The sequence below is a fragment of the Panthera pardus genome, unplaced genomic scaffold (assembly GCF_024362965.1).
Source record: "Panthera pardus isolate Hobbes unplaced genomic scaffold, ASM2436296v1 HiC_scaffold_16, whole genome shotgun sequence".
Classification (NCBI taxonomy): Eukaryota; Metazoa; Chordata; class Mammalia; order Carnivora; family Felidae; genus Panthera; species Panthera pardus.
The window spans coordinates 4,422,796-4,439,515 of record NW_026526721.1 but is presented as its reverse complement, the minus strand read 5'-3'; the positions used below and the strand labels follow the sequence as shown (position 1 = coordinate 4,439,515).

General features: G+C 50.8%; 1 protein-coding gene and 1 long non-coding RNA gene across 4 annotated transcripts in view; one reads left to right on the top strand and one right to left on the bottom strand.

Annotated features, from left to right (window-relative positions):
* Positions 1-146: 146 nt before the first annotated feature.
* Positions 147-2,887, bottom strand: LOC128777224 (uncharacterized). The gene is made up of 3 exons (XR_008422405.1): positions 2,790-2,887; positions 1,412-1,535; positions 147-498 (listed from the first exon to the last, which is right to left on the bottom strand). It is a non-coding gene; the product is annotated as an uncharacterized LOC128777224 (long non-coding RNA).
* A 1,133-nt stretch (positions 2,888-4,020) lies between these two features.
* Positions 4,021-16,720, top strand: part of LOC109249807 (interferon-induced GTP-binding protein Mx1) — a 28,120-nt gene continuing 15,420 nt past the window's right edge. Inside the window, exons 1-6 of one of the 3 annotated variants that reach the window (XM_053903054.1) lie at positions 4,021-4,054; positions 7,335-7,414; positions 8,546-8,660; positions 12,936-13,128; positions 14,200-14,337; positions 16,192-16,346. In XM_053903054.1, coding sequence (XP_053759029.1) covers positions 8,562-8,660; positions 12,936-13,128; positions 14,200-14,337; positions 16,192-16,346 — 585 coding nt within the window. In that variant the 5' untranslated portion in view covers positions 4,021-4,054; positions 7,335-7,414; positions 8,546-8,561. Of the gene's footprint in view, positions 4,055-4,590; positions 4,616-7,334; positions 7,415-8,545; positions 8,661-12,935; positions 13,129-14,199; positions 14,338-16,191; positions 16,347-16,720 lie in introns of those variants that run through there. The other 2 variants (XM_053903055.1, XM_053903056.1) reach the window with 2 other exon arrangements.

Here is a 16,720-nt window from a genome sequence, read left to right as displayed (position 1 = left end):
GCCTCCGGCTCCGCCCCCCTGGCACCGCCCCTCCGCCTCCGGCACCGCCCCTCCGCCTCAGACTCCGCCCCTTCGCCTGCGGCACCGCGCCTCCGGCTCCGCCCCCCAGGCACCGCGCCTCCGGCTCCGCCCCCCTGGCACCGCCCCTCCGCCTCCGGCACCGCCCACCCCCGCCTCTCTCTCTGTCTCTTTCTAGTTCCTGGAATCTTAGAGTCTCCCTCTTCACTTCCTTTTTTGGGAACCAAGAAGGAGAAAAGAAACTGAAACTGAACCTGAGTTGACTGGGAAACGGAAGATCAGGGAGGAGATGCTCAGGGTAATTCGCCAGAGGTCGTCTGAGGACCGGGTCTGCAAGATCAGAGCCGGTTCTCAGACTCACCATTCATTCGTTTATTAGTTCATTCTAGAAACATCCGTTGAAATGCTATGTGCCACGAACTCTGCTAGGTCCCAAGGACAACAGCCACACTTCGGGCCCGGAGCTGCCCTGTGGACAACCTGGGGGCAGAAATGGGCGTTCACAGAGGTCAAGGCTGTGTGCTGACACTATGCTAGGTGGGTGGGTGCGGGTGGGAGGGAACAGGGGGGCACCCGGGAAGCAAGTCCGCCGGGTCTGGGGAAGGATGGCCGGAGGCTGTGACCTGGAAAGCAGCCCAGTGTGCAGGGAGGGGTAGGAGGAGGAGCACCCCTGAGCCGAAGGAGTTCTGTGTAGTGAGCAAGGTGTTACAAGAAGCAGTGGGGGTGGGGCTGAGCCAGGCGAGGCTAGGTCTGGCACACCGAGCTGAGCAGTTGGGACTACCCCACCCACCCCACCCCTGCAGTGGGCGACCCCGCAGCATTTAAGCAGGGTGCTGTCCACTCCCCGCAGGGAGTCGAGGACATGCACTGGATTGGAGGTAGGGGGCGATGGCGTGGAAGCTTTCTGTCACAGCTTTCCATGAGCACCAGCTCTCCTCCGCGGGCCCGGGGCCAGGCTGGCAGCTGGAGAGAGGGCTGGACAAGGACCAGAGGGATCTGGAGCTCCCTGGGCACCCTGGGCTGCGCTGGCAGCAGGGGGTGGGGTCAGTGTGACTGTTTGCCTACTACTATGCTCCCTTGTGGATGCTGTGTTTTTGCCAGATTATTTTTGTGCACAGGAGACAATAGTAAGAGGGCAGGGCCAGCTGTGCCATGGTGGCAGCCCCAGGAGCTGAGGGCGAGCCGGGATGAAGGACCCAGGCTTGAAAGGAGCTCCCAGGGGCAGCTGCATAGACAGAGAACATCACAGTTGGGACTTGGCAGGGCAGGAGAATGTCTCCGGGAGCCTAGGGGGAAGGACAGGCCACCAGAATTGCCGGCCGCGTTTAGGGATGTCTGACTAGGGTGCTGATCCTGAAGGCTAATTCTCAAAGGCTCAGGGTTTGACACTTACTTCAGAGAATGTAATCAGTGTTTCTTTGGTAGAGAAGGAATCGTCAGCAATTCAGGGGGAAGGCTGTGAGCTTCTGGAGGACAGGAGCTGGATCTTGCTGATTTTAGGATGGTGGGGGAAGATTCTAGAGCGCAGGGAGTGAAACCTTAGACTGTGACCTTAGCTCTCCCACTTCCTGGCTGCTTCCTAGTTAGGGCACCCAACGGTGGCCTAATTCCTTGGTCTCTGTCTTCTCATGTGTCACATGGGAGTGATAACCGTACTCCTCTCATAGGATGGTTGTGAAGGTGACTTATTCTCACAGGCTGACACGTAGCACATACTTCCACGGTGCACATGAGTTATTATTTTATTATTTCCGAATTTCACCCCTAACAAGCCCCTGGGCTCTTCAGGGAAGTTCATATAAGGAGCCAATTAGAAACAGCGAGGTACCAACATCTCAGACCAGGAGTCAGTGGAGTCATGAGAGGGAGGCTCCTGGAGCGTCCGGGCGCCAGTGTAAGTAGCCGCTCGTGCCACCGAGAGCGAGCGCGCGAGCGCCTCCTTACATTTGGCACACCAGACACGCCACTCACCTTCGCCTAGCCCTGGCCCTGGCGTTGGCTGGTTCCACTTGGTTTTCGCTTTCGCCCATGGCGCTTTCTGGTTTTATTCCTCAACAAGGGGGGCTGGGGAGAGCCTCCCGTGGTTTGAAAAAGTCGCATCCTTCCTCGCAGTGAAGTCTTGTGTCTCTGCCTGGCTGCTCTCGCTCTTCCGTGTACGGATGGCACATTCCCTCCTCCATCCTGCTCACAGCCCATCAGGAAAGGGTGTCACTCTTCCTCCTAGTGAGAAAGGCACTGAGGCCCAGAGGTGATGAGTGGCTGGACAAACGTTCCTCGCTAATTACGGGGAGAGTATGTGTCTCCCAGCAGGCCACCCTGGATGGGGCTGCCGGGACCCAGCAATGGACCCTGCAGAACAAGGGGTCTTCAGCCAGAGAGTTGTATTGTGGGGCCTCCTCCCCTTCTCGGGGTGAGCCACGCTGAATTTGTTTCCATCTAGGCTTGGCCGACCCCAGGACTTGGAGCTGGGGTGGGTTCTGGGTCTTTGGACGGAGTGGGGGCGACCCTTCCTAATCACAGTTTTGGGGAGCTTGTTGTCCGGGACTCTGAGCTGAGCTAAGGAGAATGGAGGTAGGTGGCCAGCCCCTTCCAAAAGGATATGTCACTCTCCATCTACAGAGGGCCACTCTGGAGGCTGCTTGACCTCAGCCTCCACTTTCCACGCATTTCTCTCCTGGAGAAATCAGGTGAGCCCAACTCCAGAGAGGGCTCCAGGAGGACGAGGAGGAAGATGGTGTGGGTCCGGCGAAAATGAATAAAGGGAAACTCACGAAAGTGGACTTGGCTGCTAGCTGGGGAGGTTGGGGGGGGGGGCATCACTCCGGGTCAATGACAGGAAGAGTCATCAATCACAGACCCAGCGGAAGACTCCCCGGAGGACAGAGCCATCAGTTGGGGGAGGGCGCCTAGCGGGGAGACACGTGTGCGCCGCATCTCCTACCGGAAAGCCCCGCCCCTGCAGCTCAGCCAAGGAGAAACTGCCATCACCCCAATACCTGCTCTTCTCCAACAGTCTTTCGTTCAAAACAACTCCTCCCCGGGCACCTGGATGTCTCAGTGGGTCGAGCATCAGCACTCGATCTCAGCTCAGGTTATGATCTCATGGTTCATGATTCAAGCCCCACGTTGGACTCGGGCGCTGACAGCAGCAGAGTCTGCTTCAGATTCTCTCTCTCCCCTCTCTGCTCCTCCTCTGCGCTCTCCCTCTCTCTGTCTCAAGATAAACTTAAAGTAAAGAAATAAACATTAAAAAAAACCAAAACGTCCCAACTTCCTCCAACTTCTCCGTAAAATGACTCGCGTATGGTTTTGCCACAGCTTGCTTGTCCCAATTTGCAATTCTCTACTGTTCCCAAATAAACCCATCTTTTGGTGGTAAAATAACCTTTATTTTTACGGTTAATAGCTGTCTGCATGGGGAAGGGGAAGTTGGCCATTGGCAGAGCGCTTGGGAATTCCTGCTGGTGCCGGAATGATCCCTGTGAACCGCTAGCAGGAATTCAGACGCCCAATTATGGGTGCCAGTTATCAGAGGGTTGGGAAGGAAGACCAGGCTTAAGGGAATGGGCGTGTCTAGGTTCAAGGCTGCATTCTGCTCCGGATGGCTCAAGGCCAGTAGGGCAGCGGTTCTCAGACTGCTCTCGGAGCGGTGGGGGGCTTCCTGGGCCCTGCACTTGTTTCTGGGTCAGCAGGTCTGGGTCAGCAGCCCCAGAATCTGCATTTCCTCCCAGCTTGCAGAGACACGAACGCGCGGGCCTGGGATGGGGCTGAGCGCGCGGAGCCCCGGGAGGAGTTGCGGCAGCCGACAGGCACCGGGCAGGGGTGGGGGGAGTGGGGAGAGGCGGTGGGGGGTGATGGGTTCGGTTTCCTTTCTGCACCAGGCGGATCTAGCTCCCTCGCATCCCCTGAGTTTCGTTTCTCCTCGGAGGCGGGGGCGACGAGAGCGAGGGGGCGGAGCGGGCGCTGCATAAAAGCCGGGAGGCGGCGGCGGCGGCGGCGGCGGCGGCGAGGGGCCCTGGCAGCTGCGCGGGGACAGGTGAGGGTCGCGTTCCTGGATAGCAGCACCTTCTTGCAAGCTGGGGGGCTGGGGTGGGAGGGCTGGGTGCGGAGACAAGCTCTCTGGACGCATGGGGGAGCAGAAGCTGGTCATAGTGAGGACGGTGATGATGGTGATGTGACAGTGACGATGATGATGGAAATACTGGCTGGGCTCAGAGCCCGCTTGATTCTGCTTCTGACCAACAGGCTGCTAAGACTCCTGGATGACTTATCAGAAACAGCCCCCCCCCCCCCCCCGCACCTCGAGGACTTTTCTGCTTGAGGAGGTGGGCCCGTGGAGGGCAGGGGGACCAAGGGGGTCTCCCAGGGGGCCAGTCTCCCAAGGGGGTCTCCCAGGGGTGTGCACTGAGAAAGTTTCACATTCAGTGCTGGGCGCCCTCCAAGCCCACCCCGAAGGTGGCCCATGGCTTGTATCAGTTTATATTTCCTGCTATCGACCTTAAAAATAAAAGTGTGTTCTTTGATCAGCAAACGTGGGCTTCTTCAGGAATAGCAGCGATCTGGAATCCGGGACGCGCAAGCCATGGCAAAACCATAGGCAAGTCCAACAAACAAAGGACAGGAACAGTGCTTTCTGGAAGGGGCTTGGGGAGGGTTGTTTTGAACCTAGTCCACCGGAGAAATGCAAGAGGTCATGGCGATGGCAGGTTCTTGGCGGCTGAGTGGCAGGGGTGGCAGTTTCCCGTAGGAGATGACGTACCCGCCTGTCCCTGTGGGGGGTGGGGGGGCTATAATTGATGATTGTCTCCGGTCGGGGTCTGTTACTGACAATTCTTCCTATGATTGAGGAGAAATGGTACAGCCTCCGCCTTCTGGCCTCCTCACTACTTTAGTAATTTTATTGGTTTTCACATTGCTGGGGAGTGAAAACCAGACAAGTCCACAGTGGGAGTGCGCAGACCAGGGGGGTCTGCACTATCCTGCAGAATTCAGGGAGGTTAGGGTGGAGGGTCCCCGCTAGGGGGCGTCCTGAGTAGCCGAGCAGCCGGGTAGGAAGGAGGGGCGAGGAGGGAGGGGCCCGGCATCTGGGGAAGTGCCCCGCCCAACGTAACCCCCCCCCCCCCCCGCCCAGACCCAGGGAATGGGGGGCTACCCAGGGAATGGGGGGCTGCCCAGGGACCCGCTTCTCAGCTGCTAGCGCAGCGGGGTGGAACTGAACAGGGGACAGGCTAGTTTTGAGGGAGTTAAGACCGTCCTGGGGGCTGACGGAGGGAGCCAGGCTCGGAGACACCTGCACTCCACCCCGCGTGACCGCCCGAGCTGTGCATGTGGGGGCTCTTGGAATCATTTGGTCAAATTTAAATCAGGTGGTTGTCAGAAGCAGGCTCAAGTGATGCTAACCCCTAGCGGTCAGTCCCAAACGGCTCCTCGAATGTCTAGCCGTGTCATTTTCCCACTTTGGAACAGAGCTGCTGGCCGGGAACCCCTGTCATGTGGACAGGATGCCCCCTGCCCCTCCATTTCCTTCTTGGCTTCCCTCTCCCCACCTCCCGGTACTGAGCTCCCTCCGGGTGGTTTGGTAGAGAGCATTAGGTCTAAAAAGCACAATGTTCTCCCCTTCCACCATAAAAATTTAAATGTCAGTGGGTTTTTGCAAGGCAGAAGACTCCCAAGAGAAAACGTGAGTGTAAGTCCTACGAGGATTGTTTTAAAAACTGGACTCAATTGTGTTGGGCAAGTGGCAGACTGCCCGGGTCAGGGGTTCAGCAGGACGCAACAGGTGGGTGGTTCTTATCAGGGGTTGGGAGACCTCTGTGAGGTCTGGGCTGGAGGAAGCTTTCCCACAAGGATAGCGACCCACGGGACCGCCCTTGGATGGTGCCCCCACCCTCTGCTGCAGAGACTCTCCAGGGATGCCGCTGGTGGATAGTGTCCGGGTCTGGAAGCCACCCTCTGAAATCCAAAGTGCAGGGGCAGCCAGACAGCCTCGTCCGAGAACAGGGGGGGCCTGAGTGTCCACAGACCCGCCCTGGGCAGTTTCTCTATCCCCTGCCCCAACCTTGGCAGTGAGGGAAGAGCCCATCCTGACCGCTGGCAGGGGTGGGGGGAGGAAGATGAAAGCGGAGAGGGGTTCCGGGTGATGTGCCTACCTCGGAGAGCAGCCCACAGTCTTGTCTTAAACACACAGTGTGGGTTAGACGTTTTAGGAGCAGACGCGGGCTGAGAGCGTGACTCCACCATGGCCACAACTAGCAACTGCATTCGGTTCGGTTTGACGGCCGGGTGCCGAGTGTAACTGATAAGTAAGAAACGGGCTTTAATTCCTGAGATTGTCCTGCCCCTGAACTCCAAACTGATCTTCAAAGATCATCTATGAAAGGTACACACATTTAAGATGCACAGATAAGATTTTGTGTCCAAGGAATGTCATTATATGAAGCAAACAGAGGAGGGGAATGCATTCACACAATCCTGTGTTGACGGAATTTGGACCCGTGGTCATGGGGCTGTAGGACCTGGGGACCAATGATGCCACCTGACTGGGTGCACTAAGGCCAACTGAGGCAGCTGTGGTCTTCAATGTGGGGCCCCAGTCTGGGACTCCCTGAGCGCACAAAGCATCTCCGAAGGCATGGTTGGTCGGGGGGAGGTTAGGAAATACATTTCCAGATTGTCATACTCTTTCTAATTGATTGCCTTTCCAAATCACCTTTCTCCCACTTTACGATAAAAGGAATACATTTCTCCCCTTTTTTTCTTTTTAGTTTTTTTTTTTTTAACATTTATTTATCTTTAAGAAACAGAGAGAGACAGAGCGCAAGTGGGGAAGGGGGCAGAGAGAGGGGAGACACAGAATGTGAAGCAGACTCCAGGCTCTGAGCTGTCAGCACAGACCCTGACATGGGGCTCAAACCCACAGACCGAGAGATCGTGACCTGAGCCAAAGTCGGACACTTCACTGACTGAGCCACCCAAGCGCGCCTCCCTTTTTTTTTTTTTAACCTGCCCCTTTCAACTGCCCCAATATTAAAGGAAGATCGCGTAGCTCTTGGGGGAGGGTCTTGGAAAAGAAGCACAGAGAACATCAGAAAATATCGTTGATTCAGGCAGTAAATTAACAGTAAGGCTCTGTGCCTTATCGGTCTCTCTTAGAACTAAAATACTCAAGATTTACCAAAAGGGTTCTGAGAACCATGAACTCGCTTCATCGTGAGGCCTCTGTGCATCGTTCTTAACAATGGGACCTTACCTTGATGAGTCGTCACATACATTCACCTGGGTTTTGGCCTAATTTGTAAGTTTTGTGTGATTTCAAGGAGGCGTGGGAGAAGAGCTCCGTGTTTCTATCCAACAAGTCAACGTTGCATCGTCAAGGGAAAAGGAAGGTGTGTTGGAGGTAAGTAGGCGGTTTACATTTCTCATAATTTGTTTCAAGTCATAGAAAAATTCCCGCTCACTTTTACCCAAGATGATTAGATGTGTAAAATTTACTATTTAGAGGTATGGGGTCCCAGAAATTTTTTTATTTTATTTTACTTTATTAAAAAAATGTTTTTATGTTTATTTTTGACAGAGAGAGAGAGAGAGAGAGAGAGCGAGCATGAGCGGGGGAGGGGCAGAGAGAGAGGGAGACACAGAATCCGAAACAGGCTCCAGGCTCTGAGCTGTCAGCACAGAGCCCGACGCGGGGCTCGAACTCACGGACCGCGAGATCATGACCTGAGCCGAAGTCGGACGCTCAACCGACTGAGCCACCCAGGCGCCCCCAGAAATTCTGAAAAATGAATTTCAGACATATATGTACGGATCTGGAGGGATACAGACAAGTATGGTGAAGTGGACGATTAGCTTCTTTCAAAATAAAATGATATCATATCTATATGAAAAGCTGGATGTTAGCCAAAGCCATCGTGGTGATCATTTCACAAAATGTGTACCTCAGACCTTCATGCTGTACGCCTCGAACGTACACGGTGATGGATGTCGATCCATCAAACCCATGAAACTGGAAAAAATAGAAAAAAGTGAAGGTCATTAAGATACACTCGTATGGGGGGAAATGGAATAAAAATATGAAGCCAGGAGCAAAATGAACAGAGTAAAAGAACTTAAAGTTCAGGCATTTTTTTTTTTCAACTATAAGCTTGGGTATCAAATTTCCATTATATTGAGATTCCCACAGCAACATTGGGAATGGTTCTATAATAAGTTTCCTTTTACATGCGAATTTTAAAAATTCGCGGAAATTTTGTTCTTTGCCACTGTTCCAATTGATGGTGAAAAAATTTTTGAAGTTCAACCTAAAATTGTAATAGGAAACACCTAGTTTTAAAGACTCTTTTGCGGTCTGGGAGCCCATTCCTGAAGACGGCTAAGCTGCCTCCATCCATCATTTGGCTCCTTGTTTCGTTTCAGTCCCTAAAGAGTTAAGGAGGCCACAGTGTGTCCCAGTGTATCTACTGGTGATTCTGTGACTGAATGAACCTGGCTTCTGAATTGTGTTAATCCCGATGTGCTTGATTTTAAGCTGATAAAGGGCGGAGATGGTTAATTCTAAAGGAAAGATGACTGACTCAGATCCTGTATCCGATCATCTGTTACTAAATGGACTTGCGGATAAGGCAGAGAAAAATCAGGAAATGGTAAGTTGCCGCCTGAAAATAGCCGTGTTTGAGGGCTGTCCTTGTAGACGGCGATGCTCCTGACCCGGGACGCCTGCTTCTTGATCTCTCCTGCCGCGGTTGCTGATGTGATCCCCTACTCGTCCCTCTGGGGCCCATCTGGCCACCAAGTGTAGTGTAGATGTTTCGCCATAGCTGACACTGGTTGGTTGGGGTGCAGTTTCAGCCTGGGAAGCCGGGCGGGATGTTGTCCGGCTCCTGTAGGAACTGGCCTCGCTCTGGGCCCAAGGGCCACCGTGCTATCCCACACCCAACACATGGTTCCATTCCCTCACCGTCAAGCCATGCGGCATCGTTTTTTCCCCAGAATCCAGAACGTATTTTTGATGGGAACCAAACTTGGCCTCTGAAATCGGTCTGATCTGAATTTTATCCCAATGCAAACACTTCCAGCTGTGTGATCTTGTTTCTAAGATGGCTCTTCCTCCCTGGTGTACAAGTTGGGTTCTCCATCTCTAACATGGGAATGATAACAGAATTTGCCTTCTGTGACTGTTGAGAGAGAGGTCCCTTTACTGCTGTCGTGTGTCTTAAAGTCATGGATCATCAGCCTCTTTCACGTTGACTCCATTTTCATAATAAATGCTAAACAATATTAAACAATACTAAAAGCCACATTGAAGCACACGGAAAAATAAGAAGGTCCCCAATATAACTGTGTTTCTTGCCTGACTGTAAACGGCAGTGTATGGGGCAGTAAGAACTCATACCGTTCACACCCACCTGCTTGGCTGTAGCTTGGCCTTTTCCAGTCATGCTGAACGGTGCTGTCTTATAATCCAGAAATTCCATTTCTAGGTACAGACCTTGGTTTTCAGCGTGTGGTCCCCAGACCAGCATCCTCAGCAAGGCCTGGGAAGTTTGACCTGTACATGATTAGCCCACACATCCACCTCCCCCCAGACTTGACGAACTAGGAACTCCAGGGGTAGGGCCCACATCTGTGTTCGAATAGTGCTTCCAGGCGATTCTATTTGTGCTAAACCACTATGCAAACTTGCAGGTGCCCTCTGAGAGCCATGTTCATAATGGCGTTGTTTATGATAACAAAACCCAGAATCAACACAAGGGCCTGTGAGCCGTGGACAAATGTGTCAATAGCGGTACGCTCATGCAGCAGAATTCTGCTTGGAAGTGGGCATCAAAGCATCAAGATCTAAAAAACAGTGGCAAAACAAAGAATTTGAGTCATAGAAGAAATGTATGGTATGGCCCCACTTATACAAAGTTCCAATTCAGGCAACAAGAAGCAATGTATTGCTTAGGGAAAGATGGGTAGGTGGTAAAACCGCGAAGAAGAACAAGAACGTGGTTCTCAAGAGCCTCAGGATGGAGAGACCCTCGGTGGGGAGAAGGGGTAACAGCAGGAAGGTGATGGGGAAGGGTGCATGGAGTGTCTAATGGGCTGGGGTTATGTGTTTTCTTAATTCAGGTGGTTGGTACTATTATTCATGTTTTATAAACTCTTGGGAATAGGTGATATAAAGAAATGAAAACAAAGAAGAACCCATGAGGAAGGCTGAGACGGAGGCTGGTGGGTACAAAGGTGTACCCAGGTTTCTGGTACGACCACCATGGGGCTTTCCCTGTGGAGCTGTGCTCCACACCTTTCTGAAGTTTGTTATAGAAAAAACTGGCAGCAGACGCTTGTTAAAAAAAAATGGCCGAGAGGATTTTATTCCAGCCTAATGCCATAAGGGAGAGAGACTGAGGTCAAGGTGGTACGGGTGGACAGGTGGGGATTTACAGCCAGCAGGAAGGGTGAGGGAGAGGAGAAAGAATGACTAAGAACAGGTTATCATCAAGGGGACCGGGAGAAAGAGCTTGATTAGCTTTTAAAGGTGAGGGGATTCTTTACTAAGAAGGATTCTTTGCTAAGTCTGGGCTCAGCAGCCCAGGAGAAGCCAAGTGGAGAAGAGGGCTCAAGGTGGTCAAAGAGGGCTTGCTAGCATTTGGTCAAGGAGGCCCTTGTCAGTGTGGACCCCCCACCCCCACCCCTGCAGAAATCTGCCAGCATTGCCTGTATACAAACTCTTGTACTCATGTACTTTGTAAGGCAGTGGTTCTCAACCAGAGGCACTTTTGCCCCTTGGAACATGTGGCAATGTCTGGAGACATTTTGATGGTCACAACTCAGAGTAAATAATGAATAGAGGCCAGGGATTCTGCTGAATCTCCTGCAATGCATAGGACAGACCCCAACAACAAAAGCTGACCTGGCAGAAAATATAAATAGCTTCTCACCACAAGATAAAGGAACTACCTAGTAAAACTTATGTATATTATAAAGCATATTCTCATAGTCTCTTCTTAATCATGTTGTTTGTTTTCTTATTGTCAAGGAATTTCTTGGCAGTTCTTTATGTATGCTGGGTACAAATCCTTTGTCAAATATATGTTTTGTGAATATTTTCTCCCAGATGGTGGCTTGTTTTCCTTCTCTTAGTCTTTTTTAGAGACCAGACGTTTTCAATGTTGATGAAGTCCAATTTTTCAGTTGGTTCTTTTATGAACTGTGCTTTGGGGACCATATCTAAGAAAACATTGCCTAACTCACAGCCATAAAGATTTTTCTCCTGTTTTCTTCTAGAAGTTTTGTAGTGTTAGATTTTGCATTTAGGTCTATGATCTGTTGTGAGTTATTTTTTTAGTATGGTGTGAAATATAGATACAAGGTTATTTTGGGGGGGTATATATATGCCCAGTTGTTCCAGCACCATTTGTTGAAAAGCTTTATCCTTCCACTGCATTGCCCTTGCACTTTTGTCAAAATCAGTTGTCCATACATAATGTCAGTTTATTTTCGGAACATATATTCTGTTCCTTTGATCTCTTTCTCAATTTTATACCAGTATCACATTGCTTTGCTTACTGCAGCTTTTTAATAAATATTGAAATCAGTAATGTTAGCCCTCCAACTTTGTTCTTCTTTTTCAAAGTCAGTTTGTTCTAAAAATGTTTTAGACCGTTTATATTTATTGTGATTGTTAATGAAGTTTGAGAAGATCATTTTGCTATTTATTTTCTATTTTCCCTGTCCTTTATTTCCCCTTTCCTCTTTTTCTACCTTCTTTTGAATTAATCAACTACATTTTTGATGATTCTATTTTATTTCCTTTGTTGATTTACTAAATGTGCCTATTTTAGGGTTTATATTTTACATATTTAACTTGTCAAGTCTAACTTGAAGTGATAGTAAATAACTTAATATTTAAAAATTTTTAATGTTTTTTAAATTTATTTTTGAGACAGAGAGAGACAGAGCATGAGCAGGGGAGGGGCAGAGAGAGAGGGAGACACAGAATCCGAAGTAGGCTCCAGGCTCTGAGCTGTCAGGACAGAGCCCAACGCGGGGCTCGAACTCACAGACTGTGAGATCGTGACCTGAGCCGAAGTCGGACGCTTAACTGACTGAGCCACCCAGGCACCCCTATAACTTAATATTTAAATAAGAACCTTACAATTGTATGCTTCCATTTGTCTCCTCCTAGCCTTCATGTTGATTTTGTCATGAATTTTAATTTGACTTATAAGCCCCACAATGTATTGTTATTTTTGTTCAGTCATATATCTTTTAAGGATATGTAAGTTACTTCTAAAAAATGTAGTAGTTACCATTTCTGGTGTAGATTCCTTTGTGTGGATTCAGATTTTCATTCAGAATCATTTTCCTTCTGGCAGAAGGACTTCCTTAACATTTCTTGTAGTGCCAATGCTGGTGATGAATTCATTCACTTTTTTATGTCTGAAAAAAACTTCATTTGCCTTCATTTTTAAAAAAGGTATTTTGGCGAGGTATAGAATTCTAGGATGATGGATTTTTTTTTCCCTCCAGTATTTTAAAAAGGCTATTCCACTATCTTCTTATTTGTATTGTTTCTGATGAGAAATCTGCTATAAATTTCATCTTTGCTCCTCAATGTGGAATGTGTTCTCTGCCTGCTTGAAACATTTTCTCTCTGTCGCGGGTTTTGAGCTATTTGACTATAATCTGCCTTGATGTAGTTTATGTACCTTATGTTTGGGGTTCATTGAGCTTCTTGGTTCTTTGAGTTAATTGTTTTCAAGTGTGGGGAATTTTTACCTATCATTTCTTTAAATAGTTCTTTGTGTTCCTTTCCCACTCTCTTTTGGGATCTCTTCTCACCTATTGTGATAGGTTGATTGAAGTTGTCTGTCTCTGATGGAACATGACCCGCAGGCCATGACAGAATTCTTTGATTCTGCTTTCTTCAGGGACTCGAGAAGAGCCTATGTAGCCAGTATGAGGAGAAAGTGCGCCCCTGCATTGACCTCATCGACTCCCTTCGTGCCCTGGGCGTGGAGCAGGACCTGGCCCTGCCCGCCATCGCTGTCATCGGAGACCAGAGCTCGGGCAAGAGCTCAGTGCTGGAGGCCCTGTCAGGGGTCGCCCTTCCCAGAGGCAGCGGTAAGAACTTGCTCTCTGTTTTAATCAGTTCAGGCAGCCATAACAAAATGCCACAGACTGGGTGGCTGAAACAGAGACTTATTTCTCACAGTTCTGGGGGCTGGAAGTCCAAGACCAAGGTGTTGGCATGGTTGGTTTCTCCCGAGGCCTTTCTCCTTGTGCAGATGACCATCTCCTTGTGTCCTCAGATGGCCTTTTCTCTGTGCACACACACGTCTGGTGTCTCTTCCCTTTTTTGTATGGATGCCAGTCACCTTGGGCCCCACTCTTCTGACCTCATTTACCCTTAATTACCCCTTTAAGGAGTGGCCCCAGTGGTCACACTGAGGGCTGAGGCTCTAACACATGAATTGGGAGGGGGAGGTGAGTCAGTTCATGGCACCCTCTTGTTGCACATTTTTGTGTGGGTTGTGTATAACCTGTGCATTATGGCAGGTCTGAGTATATGTACTTGCACCCCCAGCCCAGAACCACGTGCTTGTGGGTGTCTTTCCTGAGCCCCTTCTCAAGAGGTGACCTTCCAAATGGGAGGTAAAGATTGGTGCTCTGATTAGTGGTGCTATTTGAGTGCCAAGGTCAAGGGATCGGTGGGGCTCCAGGGGAGAGAGGGCAGACCTGAGATGGGCCTTGAAATACAGGTCAGATGTAGGAGAGGGTGGGGTCTGGAAGTTTACGGCAGGGGGACGTGGTCAGGGGGCCTGGTGAGGGCAGTATGTGTTCCTGATGGTATGGGTGTATCCTGGGGGATAGCGGAGGACATTTATCAGAGTTTGGGGGTTTCCTACGAGAGTGCGCCACCCGAGCTGATGGCAAAACAGTGAGTTGAAGCGAGAAGCCGAAAGTGGTGGCTCTCAAGCATTAGTGAGCAAAAAATTACCTGGAATGCATACTCAAAATGCACATTTCTAAGGCCACCCCAGACCTAATGCATCCGAGTGTCGCACAAGGGGACCAGGCGCTTTTAGCAGCCTGCCCAGATGATTATAGAAAAGTTTGTGCAGCATTGACCTCAGGCCACCGTCTAGGACTCTTGACAGCAGAGTGCAGGACTGATGCGGACGTGGCCTCCAGGTATTGTCACAAGGTGTCCTCTGGTGCTGAAGCTGAAGAAGCTCATGAATGAGGATGAATGGAGAGGCAAAGTCAGCTACCAGGACTTCGAGACGGAGATTTCAGACCCTTCGGAGGTGGAGGAGGCAATCAATACAGGTAAGTGCCCCACATTTGTTCGCCATCACCTGTTTGGACATCTGGCCACCTGGGTGAGGGAGGAAGGGGTCCATCTGTCACTGTCCCCCTCTTCCCCTTCTGGGCCTGTCCTGTTCTCCTGGGGGCCTCCCTCCGGCCCTCATCTGCATCAGGCCCCGGCTCCCTTGTGTCTTCTCTTCTTTTACCCTCAGTAAGACCAGCGCTTTGGACAGAATCTGACCTCAGCAATTACTTGCTTAGTATGTAAACAAGCATCGGAGAGTAATGTGGACTTTAAAATTTAAACAAGGAGTATCTGTCCCTTATTCAAAGGCTTCCCCACTCCACAGATCTGATGGAAGAAGAATTGAGTGTGGGGCCAGGGAACCCCTTTCCCCGTTAGCCTCATGAAAGGCATCCTGGACCATCCCCGAACCCTCTCTGGAAGCATTTCATAGGCCTTTTCCTCTGCATGTGTTTGCACAATCCCAGCTCGGGTTGACCTACAGTGCGTCTCAGTGAATGCCAGCCACAGAGACAGAGAATCACCCTGTCCCCATGAAGCATCCGAAAGGAGAGATAACACGCGGAGGACATAAGGACAAGTGGTGGCAGGGTTGGCTGCGGCTGAGAGTGAGCAAGGCGGATAGATAATCTCTGCCACGTGGACCTTCGCTTCTTCCTAGTGTGTCACAGCCTAGTCTCAGTCATTTGGGGAGCAGAAGTGGCAAAGAATGAGCTTGGCTCTTAAGAAGGTAGCAGCCACTTGGGATGGGTACCGGGTGTTGCATGGAAACCAATCTGACAATAAATTGTATTAAAAAAAGAAGATAGAAGCACTAAGTCGCATTTATAGACTGTTTTACAAAAGTTGAAGGATGCTTTTACAGTCAGAACGTCATTGTGTGATTGTTGGGCTTAGATTGGCTCCAGGGGCAGAACACTCAAAACCGCTGTGTGTACCTCTCGCCCTTCCTGTGTAACAACGCTATCTCAAAGCCCAGTGGCTTGGAAGCATTGGTTTCTCGCGATTCGGTGATCAGCCGGGCAGTTCTTTCCCTCCAGCTGGCTTGGCTGGGGCCAACCGTCGAGGATGGCCTCGGTCACATACCCAGGCCCTGGGCTGGAAAGACCAGGCGCTCTCCCCATGCGGTGGCCATCCTCCTCCAGGAGGCCAGGCTTAGCTTTTTGCGTGGTGGCGTACGGGTTCCTGGCAGGAAGGGAGGAGGATCCCCCAGGCGCAAGGTCTCGATCTCTACTGGAGTCCATTCTGTGATGTCCTGTCAGCCATGAGCAAGCCCAAGGTCGAGGGACAGACTCTCCGGTTGGGAGAAGGTCGCCCTGGAGAGGAGCGTGCGTGCAGTGACAGAAGGGAATACCGATAAATAAATTTAGATCTTGAAATTGTCATCGTTAAGGAGGCAGGAGCCAAATGAGGTCCCTTGATAGGATGACAATGCCAGGGCTCGTTTTGCTCAAAACTAGCACGTTCCCCTCCATCATTTCCCAAATCCTGTCCCAGCGTGCCCATGTGTTTTTATTTGCTTTCATTTTGCTTTGTTGTTAATCTCCTAGTGACGTCAGGGGAAGGATTTAGGCGCCATGCCAGGAAGAGCTCAGGTCGGCCCCGCTCTGGCCTGGTGCAGGTGCACCTTTAGAGATGTTTCTCTTGCTCTCTCCACAAACAGTTCTGGCCGCTGGCAGGGAGAACCCTGAATTGTCCTTTGAGTTTCCTTTTAGCCCCGGAAAAGTGAATCTGCTCCAGATATGCCTTATCCAAGCACGGCAGGTAGAAGGTGCTTTCGGAGGATTTGCTATAGGGAGATGCTTGTACTGTATGCTCTCTTCAGGTTTTCTCATTTCCCCCTTCCCTAGCCCAGAATGCCATCGCTGGGGAAGGACTGGGGATCAGTCATGAGCTAATCAACCTGGAGGTCAGCTCCCCTCACGTCCCGGATCTGACCCTGATAGACCTCCCCGGCATCACCAGGGTGGCTGTGGGCAATCAGCCGGCCGACATCGGACGCCAGGTACAACCTCGGTCTGGGGGGGACCGGGGCCGTGCCCTGGACACCAGCGAGTTCCGGGCTGAGTTGGGAGGGTGGCTCTCAGGAGGTGTGAAGGGGTGGGCTCCGTGGCCTCCACCAAGTCAGATGGAGATGTTCTGGGGAGCGCGAGGCAAGGAGGCAGAACTGGAAATCCATTTTACGGTGTTTCGGTTTTATACGGGGACCCAGTTTTGGTTAGAGTTACATTTTGTGGCGTATCTAAGCTGGCGTGTACAGGAAGGGGTTTTATGTGGGGAGAGAAAGCATTAGCAACAGATATGATGGCATTTTCATGTTGGCAAATGTTACCCAAGAGATTAAGATCTAGGGCACCGTCATGCACTTGGTGGCATCTT